Consider the following 17,705-nt stretch of genomic DNA (forward strand, 5'->3'; position numbering starts at 1 on the left):
TTTATGAATTGATTTTAAAATGTTACCTATTACTACTAAATATTTTCATGGCTTCTCTTTCTACTACACTTCTAAAGGCTTAAAATGTATAATTTTCAGCACCACTCGAGGGTTTCTTTGTGCTTTAATGATTTTAGTTTTTGAAACAAAAAGCTCAGCACAATAATTTTAAAATATCTTCATTCCTTTGTTAATTGCTAAGTATCCACTTCACCTGGGCACGAACACTTTGAGTCTAACACCAGGTTTCATGCGTGGGAAGAGAGAAAGCGAGCAAAAAACGAGCTGCGCCTCTGTAACCAGGCAGAACCACTGATCTGCCATCTTTTCCCGTCCTTTGTTGGATCAAGCTCATCTTTCTCACTTTCACACTCCTGCGTCCCAACACTTGTGTTTCCCTCTCTGATTCTCGGCTCATTAGATGGTTTATGGCTGCAATCTTTGACAAAATGCTCATAGCTGAAAGAAGAAAGGACATTTTAACACTTATCTGGTAACACTCTACCTAAGAAGAAAAAAGGATTACTTTCTAGGCTTGAATTATGTAACATTACTGGCTTTATTCATCTGTTAACGCTACTTTTTTTTTAGTTATTCTGACATAGGCTACACAGGTTAGGTCAGTTATGTAAAAGTTCTGTGTGGCTATATTCAGATACACCAGGACCTTTAAAGGAATAAGAGCGCCTTGGTTGCCTCCTGATATTTAGCTATGAGCTGATCACGCTGTCAGTGATAGATTGTGCTTTTCCTTTTTTCCCCTAAATAATTCCCACTGAGCTCATTGCTTTTCACAGTTAATCAACACAGTATACTACAAGCACAGAAAATTAATCTAGAGAGGCATGCAATTCTTATGTGCTCAGGTTTAAAGCCACATATGCATTCATTCATCTATGCAGCTGGCATGAATCAAAACTAAAAATATCAAGACTCATGTCACTGTGGAAGAATTATGGAGAATGTCCTCCAGGTCTACTACTTCCTTACACGCATCACATAAAATCAGACATTTAAAAACTAAATGGTGAAAAATGTTTATCCAAGAGTCCACCCATCCCCTACCCCAATAAATAAATATATCAGTTATGAATTCAATAATGTAACAGGCATTTGAGGATTTGGGGCCTTCGAGGTTGAGGATTTCCTTTAAATTGATCAGCTAATAGTTTCACCTTTAAGCTGGCCTGTTCACAGTGTTTCCTGGTGTTAAGAAAATAAATGCTCTCTCTATTGGCCCTTGTGCTGCTGAAGCCTTTAGATAAATTAGATGTCATCCACACTGAAAATTCGAAGCCTTTTCCTGTGTAAGACAGCATCTGCTCCACAATGCATTGTTTTCATTCAGTAATAATTTTAGGTAAACTTTTGCAGGCATTGTTTAGAATCCAGAGACTAGTCGGCAACTTCAAGACCTCATTCTCTCCCCTCCTCCATCTTTCTTTTTTCCGTTTTCCTGGGTGATTGGGAGTTCGCACCGACACATGTGCACCAACGGCCGACCCCAGCTGCAGTTATGTAAGAGCTTTCATCCAGGGCATGATGGGGAGGCTTCTCTGGTTCTCTTCTCTGCGTGCAGCAGCGCTGCTCGAATTTATTTATTCATCGTCACGTTTCATCTTTTTTCCTTTTCAAGCTCTTCAGCACTGAAATAATGAGACTGCCTCTGCACTGTGGAGCCGTAACCCCACTAACGTTCGACATCTCACGTCTTCTCACTACTGACGAAAATTACCGACTGAGCTTTTACAGTAATAATGGAGAAGGAGGGGGTGTGTACTTTTTTCTTTTGATTATAGAACAGTGTATATGACAGGCCTGAAAGTCAGAAAACTGACTTAAAAAGAACTTCAATGATGAAGCAATCCATCCTTCAAAAGGGGAAAACAAACAAGCAAAAAAGCAGTTACGATATTAATAGTAACATCAGCCTTACCTATTCTCTTCTGATCTGTGATGTCCAGCTCTGGTTCAGTGTAAGGTTTGAGCTCGTCATCATCAAATCCTGCATTGATCCATCGATCCTTCATAATTTGCTGTAAAAATAAAGACAGACAATTAGAACAGATGTGGCTACACATACGTAAGAGAAACAAACAAAAAACAAACGCCGACGGCACACATGCATACCACCGAATAAAAAGTGGCATTTTCTTTTTTCCCAGCACAGAAGTTTACAGGGTTTTGTAGGCAAAACAGGCAAACCTGAATAAACTGTGAGAAACTAATAGTTTGAAACGTTTGAGAGTGCTCAATCCTCCAGGTAAGGAAATCCCAAAAAAGGTGATCTATTCATCTGGACACCTGGACCTTTTCAATGGGAGAAACTGGCGAACAATGGGCTGTGAGGCCACAGTCCATTGTTATTCAGTGGGCTGGTTTCAGTCATTATGCAAATGTACTGTTTCTAAGGTTGTAGAAACCTGCAGTCAGCTGAGACTGAGGAAGTCACTCCCACTGAAATTGCTAAGTAGTTCTATGATACTAGAACTATAACCTTTGTCTCAGCTTTTAAAGAAAAAAAAAAAAAGTGAATCAAATCAACATAAATTGGGGGCACCACAGCTCATGAGGTTAAACCTTTAGTAGCTCTTAAGGTGCATCTTCAAATATTATCTGGTGTTATCAGAAAAGGCTTAGTCCAAAATAACTGGTGTGGACAGATGTTACAGTTTAACAATATTGAAATGAAATTTTAGTTCAAGTCTAAACTTGACAGATTTATATTTCTAACAATGCATTTAACATCCACTGTAATAACAGATCAAACAGTAAGTCGAGTGCATGAGGCATTCCACTCAGGTTTAATTACAATTCAGTCCTTTCCCAGAAACACTACACATTGAACTGTGCTCCATCACATTTGCTTGCACCCTTATTTTATTTCGCTAATCAATCATCAGCTGATCAATTGGTCCCTGGGGTTTTACTGAGGACAGAGCCAAACTAATTATCACGCTCTGCTGTGGCTGCCATAATCCAGGTCAATCGTGTGGCATCAAACGCCAACAGATGTGACCCCGACATTCGAGCCAGCACTATTTATTTTAACTCACGTACTGTCTGCTCTAAAGAATTCAGCAAAATGCAATAAAGCCATTTCCTTGAAATGAAAGGCAAAAATCAGCTTTGAGATTAAATAGCAAGTTCAGAGCTTACATGCCAAAAATAACTGTGAAAAGAACGATTTTTCTTTGTGTGAATGATTTACTGCGGAGTGTGAACAGCTAAAAGATGATCATTCACACATTGATCTGTGGAACAATTCTCTCTGTCCTCTCTTCCTCTTACATTTAACACTTGGATTATTCCAACCACCGCAGATGTTCTGACGGAAATAAAAAGTCCAGGTATTTCTGCCATTTTCTGTCAATCAACTTTGGAAAACTGATTTATTTTTGTCCAGTAATATTTAACTTAGTATGTGGACTCTGAGGACCTTTAATGCTTTTGGTTAAGAGGTCAAAATTTCATTTGGCTCATCAGAGAACATGCTGAAGTCTGATCGTACAACACCGCTGTTCGTTATCCTCCTACTTCTGCTGGAACTTTGAAATGTACTACAGACACATTTCTACTTATACATGAATGTTTTTTTTTTAACATGTTTGCATTTACAGTTTTGTAGCTTTTGCTGCTCATCTATTATTTAATACTGTGACAAAAAGCACAAATGCTTCCTTAACAATAACTGGAGGATTTCTTGGACCCCAAATATTTGATCAAACAACATTATATGCTGCTCAAAAGGCAATGCACAATTACAAAAACAATGTAATGAAACTCATTTACAGTCAAACGGGCAATTTCATATTATATTTTGCTAACAGAAGAGTTTTGAACTCCTATTATGTTCACTTTAGAATCATGTGCTGATTAAAAGCCAAAGATATTTCACATGTCATCTATTAACCAGCTAATCCTCACATCCATGATGCTCGATGGATTTTAGGTGTGAGCACATTTCTGGACACCAGATTTACTGATAACAGATGGATTGTTTTCAGCAATGTTCCTGTTAAGTTAAAGCAAAATGAAATGTACTCGTGAGGACTGTGTGCTGTTTCTACTCAAAGCGAACTGAAGTGTTCGCTAGCACACTGCACGTTTTGATCTTGCTTAAACCGGGAGATAAATAAAATGCATTAAAAACGCAGCTGTACTTTGTGCTCATAATGACGCAGACTTAAATAAGTAGGTTATATGCACCCTCTTGAAAACTGATGTATACTCGAGGCACAAATGAAGGCAGAGAAGTGATCACAGAAGCCAATTTTGGCACAAACACAAAAACGTCGATGCATTATTCATGGTTACAACATCATAAGAGGAGGAGTAGAGTGTGGGCCGGGCACACACACACAAAACAGGACGCCGTCGGCGTCAGAGGAGATGATGCAGTGGGGAGATGCAGGGACTGAGAGGAGGGGTTTGAGGATGGATGGCATTCTCCAATGGTGCAGACGTGCTCTGGGAGTGCGTTAAGAACTAAGAGGTATATTTACATTTTCTGCGTCCTCCCTCACCTCGAGAGTACCCCGCTTGGCCGGGTTGAGCACCAGGAAGCGTTTGAGGAGGTTCTCGCAGTCTGTGGACATGTAGAAAGGGATGCGGTACTTCCCTCTGAGCACACGCTCCCGCAGCTCCTGCAGAGAAGGATGAACGGACTGATCTCAGATCATTGCTAGAAGAAATGTAGGGGCTGGTTTGTAGACTGTAACATCGTGCATAAGCTTTACTTTAATCATTTAAGAGAACCTGGAACAGCTTCCACAGGATTTGCACCATATAAACCCATGGTACATGTGACACTAGACAGTACCAACAGTTATATATAACAGCATTTAAATGACAACTACGATTGTTTTTATTATCGCTTTCTCAGTTGCTCTAATTGGACTGCTAAATGTAAAAACATCTTGTATTGTGTAACCTAGGATCCAATATAATAAGGTAGTCACTTTTATTTATAGAAAATATGGAGAAAGAGCATCATCTCTCTCCTTCTGCTATGAGAAAGAAGCTGCAGCATCATGTCATCCACACGCTACCTTAAGATTCTGTCCATCAAATGGCAGCGAGCCGCTGACCAGCGTGTACAGTATCACCCCCAGACTCCAAACGTCCACCTCTGGCCCGTCGTACTTCTTTCCCTGGAAAAGCTCCGGTGCTGCGTACGGCGGAGAGCCGCAAAACGTATCCAGCTTGTTGCCCAGAGTGAACTCGTTGCTGAAGCCGAAATCTGCGATCTTGATATTCATGTCTGCGTCGAGGAGCAGGTTCTCAGCCTTTGAACAGACAAACCAGTAACTTTTAGGCAATCTGCTGAGCACTGAACACTGGTCAGTGTTGGAGAGGCAGCCACATGAAGGCCAAAATGTTTAAATAATTATTTCTTCTGTATTGCTGTCATTCAGCAGCATGAAGTTTGTTTTTGATGATATTATTGATAGACTTTATTAGTGATTATTTTTTAGACAAAGCCAAACACGATAAGCACTTTTTCTGCAGTCGCTTGATTAATCATTTTGTCCATAAAGTGTCAAGAAAAGTGCCAAAAATCAAAAACCTGTTTATTTATTTATGAGTCCAAAAATCCAGGATTATAAGGCTTTAAAAAAACACATAATTTCTCCTTTGTGAATGAATGAAGATTTCAACCCAGCCATCTGCTCTTTGCTGACATGTAGCTGTAGGCGAAAGACTAATTAGAAAGCTGAGATGAGTACACAGAGGACTCATCCTTCCAGCTGAAACACTGAACTGACATCCTGAGAGGCTTGCAGCTGCATGCAAACAGCACTCATCACAACATGTCTGACCGTCAAAATCTCAGCAGGTGTTGCTGCTGAAGCCACAAAAAGCCCAGAATTCCTCAGAGGCACAAAATGGCCTACAAGCCCGAGGGACAGTGTTTGGTTAAAATGTGGCTTGTATACCTGTTCTACATCGAGTGTGACATTTGGACGCGCGCTGAGCAGCTCCGTGCTGCTCTGTCATCTCCCTACTCATTGATCATTGATGAAGCTTCGCAGAGGAAACACTTTGGATGTGCAGCTGCTGGCAGAGCAGATACACGGGCCTCTCTTCTCTTAGCTACTCCCACTGATGCCGAGATAAAAATACAGAGGCATCAATATTTATAGTTGGAGAACTAAAATGGAGAGCATCACGGCTGTGAAACAGAAGAGGCGGGAGAACATGTAGACAATTTATAGGGCCACCTACTTTTTCTTTTTTTTTAACACTCCTCCCACCTCTATGGTGCAAAGATTTGTTTCATGGTGGCCATAGTGGCCAAGGACACTGTCGGAAAAGGGAAAAGATGAGCCTCACTAGCTGTGTGTGTGTTGGATTCATCTGTGGGAACATGGGAGTTAAGACGGGAATCATAAAACACGGACTGATGTGACCTTTAATTCATGATGGACAGCAAACTCTTTAAAATCTACTGACCCTAATATAATATGTACAGTATATCAGCTTCTTAAATGTGAAGATTCTGAGGACAGAAAGAGGAGTTCAGATGGGGATCAAGTTCCTCAAATACTTCAAGTTGAAGTAGAAATACATACAATACAAATACCAGCTGGATACAAAAATAACAGTGATCCCTTTTAATCTGAATTAATGACTTTCAACTGAATGATGCATGATGCACACCACAGTGTGACCTATAAAGGCTTTTGGATAAATACTGAAAATTCAAGTTCGATCTTTTTTTTTTGCTGTGTTTGCATTTTTAACCACTCACCTTGAGGTCTCTGTGAACAATGTGCTTCTGGTGGCAGTACTGCACCGCCGATACAATCTGTGCCGAAAAAAACACAAGTACAGCTTAGTTAAATGTTCTCAGACTGTGATAAAGGATGTGGTGTAGGAGGAGATGTGGTTGAAACTAACAGGAAAGATACAACTCAGCTAAGGTGGGGCTGACGACACCAGAGCGGTGAGAAAACAGGTTTGTGCAGTAGCTCTGTCGTACATTCGTCTGACTCGTGAGGCACGTACGAGTATTGCTAGTATCAGGGCACAAGGAGTTCCTTTGAGTGACACATTTTAGAGCTTTTAAAATGATCATTTTTGAGTCTTCAGTTCCCTTCATTTTTAAGGCTTCAAGATTTGCACAGAATTTTATTTGTGTTGTCTTGAGAAACCAACACTACAAAACGCAAAATGTTAGTATATCCACCAACTCAGATGCACAGAGTTTATAACTTAAACACTGGCAAAAAACACCACCAAACTGAGTTTTTTGCATGTTTTCAAACTGCATCAAGGTTGTGTCACTTTTATGAGCATTATCAAAACAGTTCATAAAGTAGAATGGTAACAGGATGGGGGGTTACATAAACTTCTTCAACTGAAATTGCAGCTAGATCTGATTATCAAGGGATTGTTTCTCATTACACAATTTAAGATAGTTTTAATCTAAAATCTGATCACACCAGAGGCTGTTTCATTTATGATGCCAGATCACTGTCGTTCACTACTAATTAAACCAATACCAACACGGGCAAAAAGATACAGAGAGTCTGAGTGTTGAACATGAATACATAACAGCCAGGTGTTTTGGACCAGCTTCTTAGCACTTCACACAACAGTCGATGGCTTGTTTGTGACAGTCATGAAGAGGTAAGTGATGGGGAAGCAAGTCGGTTTAGACATTTCATCAGTCTCAACACAACAGAGACGCTTCTGTCCTCCGAGGACACACAGAGGACAGCGTCCTGTCTGAAGCACAGCCAGGAGCAGAGGTGTGAAACCAGAACACTGCAGGGGGAGAAAGCTGGGTACCTGTCTAAATTTAGCTCTGGCCTCTTTTTCCTTCATTCTTCCGTGTGCAACCAGGTAGTCAAACACCTCTCCTGCAAAAGAGCAGAAAGAGAGAAATTGAGGAAAACACTAAAAGTAGAGAATAAGCAGTGAGGAAAACGGATACGAAAAAAGTAGACAAACACAAAGTGAATCGCAGCTTCTAAAAATCTGCAGATAAAAATAACTTATACGCAGCTGGCCTGCACCATCGCCCATGTGCATGGTTCGAGGGCGTTTCTTGACCATATTGAGTTGAGCTCGGCAACGCTTCCTCCACACTGAGCCTCTCCTGGAGGCACAAAGCTGCCGCCGAGCTGAGCTCCACAGCAGCAGACCCTTCCCTCGGCCCACACGCACAACCAAAACGTGACTACACTCCCTCGTGTGTTAATTGAACTCGAGTTGCTGGTGCGTGCATGTGCACGCCCATACTCTGGTGATAGGAAAAAAGAGGAGAAAAAAAAAAAAAAAAAAACAAAACAGAAAAAACCTCCCCCACTTCTCTTGAATCCTCAAAACCCTTCCGCGCTCTCGGCGCTGACCTGCAGAGGCAGCCAGAGTGTGCGATTCTGTACTTATAAGCATCAATTCATCAGCGGTCTCTGACTCAACCGCTAAAGACAGAATGAGCGTGCTGAAACTCTGCATGTCAGAGGTAAATAGCATGTCGTATGTTGTACATAAAGATGAGCTTTAATAAAAACTGCATGCAGAACAAAACTATAATTTTGTTGTCTTAAATTAATTTGAGGCACAAGACTGTAAGGCTTCTTAAATTCTGCCATCACTTTTCTGCACTATCAAATAATCCTGGGGCAACTTATCAAGTCGGACTCAGCCACAGTTAGAAAAGACGAATAGAATAAACTTGTCACTTTGTCATTCAGCACATACAGTTTTACAAATTTACTAATAAATCTAAAAATAAAAAAAGGATCTAGGATATACACATGTAAGAATCTAAGAGAAATGAGCTGTATACATTATGGAAAAAATGTACAAAATATCAGGACATAATGATATTGCACAGCAATAACAGCATTCCAGGTATGAAATTGCACTGCCCTAAATACAGTCTCATGTGCATATATACTGGAGTGGGCAGTTTGGTTAGTTATTACACGCCACCTCTTTGCACCGAGTTTTCTGCTCTTAAACATCACACAGCAACTTACTGCCAATGGTAACACTAATATTCTGACACTAAGCAGGTATTCTATCATGACAACATTAGTTAAGCTGCACTTTTTTTTTTTCAAGCAACCTGACAGGGTCACCTTAAGATCCTGCATGACTTCTGAGAAAAATCAATGACGAACTGAAACAAGTATTCGATTTACGTCACTAAGAGCTAATGCAATTGGCCAGTGATCAGAGTTCCCATCTCAGTGATAATGTGATTTGGTACCCAACAAGCATGTCTTCACAATTTGTCGTCTCTGCTCAGCTCAGCAGTCCAATAATGAACAGCTCAAGCAATCGATGGAAAGATGTGGCATGACATGACATGAAATGAGAATTCAGAAAAAGAAAATTTCCCCCAGCTGAAGACTTCCAAGAGAAAACTCTTTGGGGGTCTTACAGCTACATATATCTCAAGTTGGAGGGTAGGCATAGTTTATTGTAGCTGTTGCGTGCTCCCCTTCACTCCTCTTCATTTACTGCAGCACAAAACCCACCTCACCTCTTTCACAAGCTGCCTCAAGCAGACTGGGAGAGAAACCCTCAGCTATCCTGTGACCACGGCACCCACAGGCAAATGTATTTGGATGTCAGTGTTCGCAAAAGTATGTATTGAAGGATTGTTTCAAGGCTCTGAGTGACAGTTTGCACGCCCTAAAAGGTAGTATGACTGAGACTTTGATAAGGTAAGGCATGAGGAACTGTAACAGCTGACCGTGTGAACAAGACCATAATCCCAAATTCACCTACAGAAACATTTTAATCTCCTTCATTCTTGATAAATCTTGTTCACTAAGGTTTTTTCTCTTGTCTTAGCTGAAGCTAATCTAAGAGCAAGTTAGTCTTAGCTTTTAAAGGATGCTTTTCCAACAAAGTCATTTATCCAGTGAACAACTGAAACTAATGTTTACTTTAGTGGAAGACAAAATGTTCAAATCGCAAACATGCAACACTGTAGGAACTTTCAGACATGCAGTGTCCCACAGAGCTGATGGTAGCTGACCAACATGTTTTTCCTGCTCTGACTCGTCTCCTGTGTGTTGAGTGGATTTGTTCATTTTCCGCATGGATTAATACTTATGTCACTATGTTTCAACGTTTGGGGAGTAGCTTTAAACTTTACATTCCTTTTCATATATACTGCATGTGGGATACAAATGTCTCAGAATGTGGCAATAGTTTCATGAGAGCTTTCATATAAGCATTTTGTAATTTTGGTAATAAGTATAAAAGAATGTGTTTGAACTCTACGTCTAATTAACTTATGTTTAACTTAAATTTGGTAGTTTATAAATTATAGTAAATTTTCTGAGAATAAAAATATGTCAATGCCTATCATACAGCGCTGCACAAAAGTCTTGAGTCACCGCTCATTTCTATACATTGCGGTAGGAAAATAGGTTCATTGCGTTAATAAAACATGCAAACATATAAAACAGAGTTTGTACAATTCCAATGTGCTCGAAAGCGAATATTTGGTGTGAACACCTTTAATCTTCAGTACAGCTTGAACTCTCTAAGGCAGCTTTCTTATCAAGTAGTGTTCAGGCTTCTTGAAGGACATTCAAAGCTCTACTTTAGATGTTGGCTGCCTTTTTGTTGTGCCACAATTCTTCAAAAATGTTGCTTTTCTGGCTCTGGGGAGGCCAATCCATGACTGATCGTGTCCCACTGTGTGTTTTTCTATCCAGATGTGCTTTTACTGCACTGGCACAGTTCTTATGATCACTGTCATCCTAAAAAATGAAGCCATTGCCAATCAGATGCTTTCCAGATGGCACTATGTGGTGGATTAAAATCTGACAGTATTCTTTTGAATTCATAATTACATCAATTTTACAAGATCCTTAACACCACTGGCTGAAATGCAGCCCCAAATCATGACACAGCCTCCGCCGTGTTTTATACATGACAAAAAAGGCACAATGCACACCATGCCGAGATATGCCACATTTGTCTGATAGCTCTATTTTATGCTGATCCAACTGTGTTATGATTGTCATTTTTCATAGATTCAGCAAAAGAGTGTTTTGGTGACAGGCTGCTAGTAACAAAGTGCCTGAAAATAAAAGACCAATAGAAAGCTTAGAGAACTATTCCTGAAGACAACCTTTAAAACAAATTACAAAAAAAGTCCTTGGAAGCAAAATATATAGACATGAATGAGGGTTCAAGACTTTTTCCACATTACTGTATACTTCGTGCAGAAGTCAGGTTAAAGCTCAGGCTATGGTATAAAACTGTTGTTGAGCTCTTTGTACAAGTAATCTTGTTCCTTTTTTCCCCTTTCAGCTACAAGTGCAGTTTGCAGATGATATGCTGCTCCAAAGATATATTAATTATTAACATGCACATTTATCACATTGGGCATTAATAAATTATTCTCGGGAGCAGCACAGAGAGCAGATTTCTACCAACTATGTGGTCTTGAGTGCAGCAGCTGTTAGTGGAGTTGTTTTTCACATTATTTATTTTCATGGGGGTCTAGGAAATTCTTAAAGTTCTTGGCATTATAAAACCATAACATTTGTTTAAAACCAAAATTTATTATGCAATTATATTTACTAAATGGCTGCCTGGGGGTGTAATAGTACATGGTTCATATTTACTTACATTTTGAGGATGCGTTCAAATCTGACCAGTTCGAAGTATAAAATAAATTACAACAACCATAACAAACTCTTAATCAACTTCAAAGAATCCATTAAAACCAGAACTGCAATGTCAGCTTTAACACAGCACAAAGTCACAGGACCTCGCACTTTCTTCGCTATCACAGAGAAACTTTATTGGAATTGCCGGTGGACAAAGTGAGTGGGGGCTCGTTGCTCGTGTTCAGAGTGAGCACCACATGGCGACCAGTCGACTGAGCCGTAGAGTGTGAGCACAGAACTTGCAAGTTCTGGCATTTCCATTTCACCATGTTGTGAGTTAAAGTGTCGTGCAAAATAAAAACCACACAGCATCTGCCAGCTGTCAAGACAGAACCTCGACTTCAGGCAAATATCATCCAGGAGTTCGAGCACGGCAACATAAAGGGACTTCTGCAGCCAAACTCTTGAACCAAATGTTGCACTTACAGCTACTGTTACAATCCTAATGGTTGTAATTCACAAGTTTGACATGTTGGAGATACTTTGCTAACCACTGCATCTATGTCTCACCTCCACTGGCGTACTCCATTACCAGGTAGAGCGTCCTCTCGGTCTCAATAACTTCAAAAAGCTTGACTGCAGGAGGGAGAGAAAAAGAAAGAGAGAGAGAGAGAGAGAGAGAGAGAGAGAGAGAGAGAGAGAGAGAGAGAGAGAGAGATTATAAATTCAATTATGTCAAAAGACGAGAGAGATCCAGACAGAGGCAGTAATGAATTCATGCTCATGAACACGGAAAAATTGTTTCCAAACACACACCCCGAGTGAGTCGAAGAAAAAGTGAAGTCACGTGGAACTGTGCGTGTCGTGACCATGTAAGCACATCATAGTTGAGCTGAGCAGCACTCGGTATTTACTGTACAGTCCAAATTCTTTTTTCTTTCTTTTTCCCCCTCCCTTCCTTCTTTTACTGCAGTAGCTCACCGATATAAAGGACTGTGACGAGCAGCTGAGAGCTGCACTGCTAAATATAGACAAGGTGGGATGAAAAACAAAGGGAATGCAGGAGGGGAGAGAGAGTTTATGGGCTGGTGATAGCATTTACTATCACTCTGATAATTACTATTATACTTTTGTAGAGGAACTCAAGCAGAGAGGACATGGGGAAAAAACAAAACAAAAAACCAAACAAACAGGAAATTCACATTTCAAGAACAAAATGCACTGTGGCAGACTTCTCTAATCTGTTTCATGACAAATAAATTTGTCAGATTTTACTAGTATATACTTATATGGTCATAGTACATATAAGTGCACTTTCATGCCTAGAAACATTACCAGAGTTGAGGGGAATACAAAGAAAGGAGAGGAAAGGAAAAAAAAAAAAAAAAAAGAAATCCAAAAACTTAAATTTCCCCCCATTAAAAATCATCTGCTACACTGGCAACATCTGTATTTCCTCTAAAACGTACATATAAATAAAGTCATCATCAATAGGACTTTTGGTAAGCTTTATAATACCTGAGGATAAAATATTTTTCTTACATTTTTTTGGAATAATAATTCATGAAGATAAAATATAATATTAATTATTCATTTCAGCACAAAAGCTTTCCTGTGGCTACACATTCCATAGTCAGGCGCTCCACAGCTAAGGTTTGTTTGTAATGTAGGTTCCTTGTTGTTGCTGTGGTTTGGCGTTTGTTGGCATTTTTGGCTCTCGCAGACGACTCAGTGTTTCCAGCGTTCGTTATGGCTCCGAGCAGCATGCGCTCTCTTGTTTACCGATCATACTCCGATTCCAAAACAAAGCGGGACGAACGGTCCTCCAGTTTCAGCCTCAATTACCGGCAGTTAACAGCAGATGAAGGTAGTAAAGTCTGAATGTCATCTGGGACAGCTTCCTGTTTTATAGTTTCTCTTTCACAAGCATTTTATAAAATGCCAAGAATGCAGGCTTCGACCTTGTTACTGAAAATGTTCCTGGTACTTTAGATGGCTTGTTACATGTATGCTACAAATCCATCTGCTCAAATCTCCTGACTTCTTTTATGTTTCAGTTCATGTAGAAGTAAAAAGTTTAACGAGTCATATCTAGTTAGATAGATACTTTATTGATCCTACAAGGGAAATTAAAGCAATGACAAAATGCATAGCAGGAACTTGTTGTTTCATGTCCACCAACAGAAAGGTCCAAAGGTTGAACCTGCATGTCAGTCGTCCTCGTCATTATAAAGCTCATATACTTAAAATTCTTATTTCTAAACAAGATGCACTTACCTATATTGGGATGATTCAAGATCTTCATTATTCTAACTTCTCTGAAGAGCTGAAAATTAGAAAAATTCAGAGTTTAGACTTCAGCATATAGTCTACTGAGCAACAAAGCACATTATTCAACCTCAGAAGATAAAAACCACAATAATAAAAGCTGCTGTATGTCTTTGAGCACTGAGCACTTTCATGAGGGAGTCAGCATGAAGTCAGACTATCCCAGTGGACTGTGTGAGTTAACCTGTCCCTTTTCTTCATGACAAAACAACTTCAAAGCAAAGAAAACAGAGGCTTCATGTCAAAGTGTTTCAGTGCAAATGCTTTAAGAAATATTTTATTTTTAGATAGCAGACATGCCATGTCATTACACAGGCGCAGGAGATAAACACATTCTGAATAAACTTTGAAAAACATTTGCAATGTTTTTCCTCGGCTGATTGCTTTGGGGAGGCAGGAGGTTTTACATGAACCAATCAAAAGCTTCCATGCAACCTGTCCAACTGCAGTCACAGACTGCCTGTCTTATTTCAGAGAGCGTAGCACTTGTTTGGGAGCTTTTGCTACACTTGCAGTAGGCTAAGGAGTTCTCAACAACACAAGTAAGCCATCTTGTCTTCTACCTGTCTTTACTCAACGTTATGCTGTGTGCAATGCTCCACCCCCCCGACACACACACACACACACACACACACACACACACACACACGACAACAGCATTAGAGTTAAATCATGACGACAAACTAGTGCAACTACATGATTATTTGGGCATAGGTTTAAGAGATGTGGCTCACTGGTTTTGTTCATATAGTGAGGGGTGAAAAACTCCGAAAGCCCCCCCCAACTGTGCATTAATACATTTTTAAGAACACATTCTCAAAATGTGTGACCATTCTTAATATATTAAGACTTTTTAAAACTATTATTAACACTGCTTTCCTGAGTGCTAACATGGCATTTCAAGCTCTGGTCTCTACTAAACATCCTCAGCATATTTGTCAAAGAAATGTGGTCATTATGTCGCTGCTGCTGACACAGTGACAGGATTACAGGAAATTCTGCAACATAGTGGTGGTTTCAGAGCCACTGACGGGCAAAGGTAATCTAAACTAAGTTCAACATGTGGTGTCAGATCTCCATCCCTCAGAAAAGGAAGACACTTGGCTGACATGCTTCCTCATTATGCTTCAGAGTGATCAGACAAGGAGATCTTTAGTGGCCAAAAATCCTTTTTAGTGTTTCGCTTTAGGAGGCATAAAGAGCACCACATGGGATTTATTATTGAGCTGCTGAAAACTACACCTCACTTTCTTCTCTTCCATAAAAATATAAAACAAGGTATCAATCTTTCATGAGGCAGGAGAAGTCCCAATGTGCTGGTTCGCTTGCTGACAAACAGATCTTGGACAGCCCGAAAACACAAAAAGTCTTCAATCAAATGAAGAAGTACATGTTTCAGGAAAGATTTATCCACTGCGTTTAGATTTTTTGGCTAAAAAGTGGAAACCTATAAAACATTCATTACATAAAACTGTCATCTTTTCCATAAATGAAGAAATGTTTCAGCAGCACCATAAAGGATCCTTTATAGCATCACTTTTGCTGAAAATTCAGAGAGGCAATGAAACATGAAATATGAACCAGGAAGTCCAGTTTGAAAACTGTAAGGTGGCAAAACATGGTGCACTGTATCAATGACACCTATTGCATAGTTACCCATAGCAGCAGAAATTGTGACTGTAAAAATACATCATTCAGTCATTACAGTTTCTGCCACAGATGATCACTTCTGCATCACAAGTCTAATATTTATCCAGTTGTTGAATAATTGACTATTATTAATCCTCTTAGTTCACAGAAAATATAAACGCTCCAAGTACGGCTTTGTTAGAACTTCCCCTACAAGATTTCTTGGTTTTCCTTTCATACCTTGGATAATAAGATCTGAAATATTAATAAAGGTTTCTCACAGGTGACTACAGAGTAGGTTCACTAATTATTTACATCTAAAAGGATTCGCTCTTTTTTGTCAGATTTCAGAAAGAATACATTCTATTATCAACTCTGCATCCCCTATACTTAAAACCAAAAACAAACAAACAAAAACAAACGATTAACAGTAATTTTAAATGTTCAGATCATGTAGAGAATTCCAGCTGTGGGCAGTTGTTGACTTGGATAATAAGTTTCATGTAATTCCTTGCTCAGAGACTGAAGGGAATATTATGAACTCCAGTTAGTGAGGCCTTAAGGAGTTTTTTTATTTTTTGAGAAGCCCCCCAAAAATAAAAAAATTAAAAGACAGAAAAACGAACTGATGCAGGAGTTGTCTGGCCTCTGACAAAGATGACGAGAGGAAGAGGAGCACTGGAGTGAGCTTGAGGTCTCCTCACTGTCATTACACCCTGATCTGCCCGTCATTATACTCAAAATACTCTCCTGAGCTCTCTGAAAGTACAGGGGAATAAATCTAAGCTGGTTTTCTGTGTGACAGTGGAAACCTCTTCACTGCAGCTCAGAGAGGAACTCTTTCCTTCTTACTGAAGAGAAGCTGCTGCAGCTTTGAACAACCTCATCAGCGACAGAGAAGCATCTCAATTTATCTTTTCTGTGTAACTTTGTGAAGACTTCGGTACAAACTGTGCTGTCCTATATAGCATATACAAGCCTTCTGAAACTTGGGTGGGTTCTAAACACAACACGCCAACAAGTACATGGGAATACTTTGTCAGGTATGTTACGCAGTAAACAGAATTAGTGGAAAAACTCTGGAGAGACGGGGCTGATTCACCACATAATACAGCTATTAGGTCGAGGACTCAAACCTGCTGGTGATCCAGTCATGCCGCTGCAATAATGCACAGCTGTCCTGATTACGCAATCCATCTTATGATCTATACAAGGAACCTTTAGGCCACATGACACACAATTCGAGGGTGAAGTCACACCTAAAACTAGTTTTTGTCAGACTACATTTTTAGTTGCTGCATTTTTCTGTTTAGATTGAAACAGCCTCAATTAAAACAGATCTGAGGCCTGTAAACAAAATCTCACGGGTGCTACATTAGATCATTTACTGGATGTTTTCTTTATAAACTCTCATCCCACCAGGTTAGACGCTTTGAGCTGAGTCATATCAAATCAGATTACAGCCCCTGCAACTTCAGCTAAGAACGATGGATGTCTGTGCACTTTTTGAGGTAATCAACCCCGGCTGTTTACTTCAGCTAAGAGAAAATATATCCCGACGGCAGTTTTACTTTACTGTGTTTTGTTAAGTTCACCTCCTCAGTGGGCTTATTTTGTCCCTTCAAAGCTCCACGGTTATTGTTTTCATCCGGGCAAACAAATCAACCTGAAGGAATAACACTATGGTTCAAATTAATGGCTACTATCACACCATGTTTATGAGATTCAGAGAAGTCACCAGTGGTAAAAACAAACTTGAACGCTGGCTTCTCCAATTCTCTTTCCTTAGTCTCCATATAAAAGAAGGACGTAACAAACCAGTGGCTTATGTTGCGGTGGCTAAGTGCCATTTTTTAAAGATTTAAAGTCAGCATTTTGGTCGTCACCATATTGGTTCCTGGAGCCACGTGTGACCATATTTGGACATGAGTGTATAGTGTTAGGTTATTATTAAAATGAGCTGTATCTGTAGATGAAGTTTGGATCTACAAAAAAATGGTTGATAAGTCTAGCTTCGCCCTTAAAACTATGTTTTAACATGGGAGTCTTTTGGTTCAATTTTGGAGCTACTTTTGAAAAACTTTGTTTTACTTTTTGTTTCCATTTTAAATGGTAAATGACCCCAAAGTGCTTTACACTACATTCAGTCATCCA

General features: G+C 39.7%; 1 protein-coding gene across 14 annotated transcripts in view; it reads right to left on the reverse strand.

Annotated features, from left to right (window-relative positions):
* The window catches only part of mark3a (MAP/microtubule affinity-regulating kinase 3a), a 46,344-nt gene that overhangs the window by 17,451 nt on the left and 11,188 nt on the right, over positions 1-17,705 (reverse strand). For 11 of the 14 annotated variants that reach the window (XM_085392292.1, XM_085392289.1, XM_085392290.1 and 8 more), the window contains exons 4-10: positions 13,872-13,920; positions 12,165-12,230; positions 7,798-7,868; positions 6,755-6,811; positions 5,052-5,288; positions 4,506-4,646; positions 1,937-2,036 (exon numbers count right to left, since the gene is read on the reverse strand). In XM_085392292.1, the coding sequence (XP_085248418.1) occupies positions 1,937-2,036; positions 4,506-4,646; positions 5,052-5,288; positions 6,755-6,811; positions 7,798-7,868; positions 12,165-12,230; positions 13,872-13,920 (721 nt within the window). The remainder of the gene's footprint in view (positions 1-1,936; positions 2,037-4,505; positions 4,647-5,051; positions 5,289-6,754; positions 6,812-7,797; positions 7,869-12,164; positions 12,231-13,871; positions 13,921-17,705) is intronic. The other 3 variants (XM_085392291.1, XM_085392288.1, XM_085392294.1) reach the window with 1 other exon arrangement.

The sequence above is a fragment of the Rhamphochromis longiceps genome, linkage group LG19, assembly GCF_057381845.1.
Source record: "Rhamphochromis longiceps isolate RC_006_pf linkage group LG19, R_longiceps_female_GT1.1, whole genome shotgun sequence".
Taxonomy (NCBI): domain Eukaryota; kingdom Metazoa; phylum Chordata; class Actinopteri; order Cichliformes; family Cichlidae; genus Rhamphochromis; species Rhamphochromis longiceps.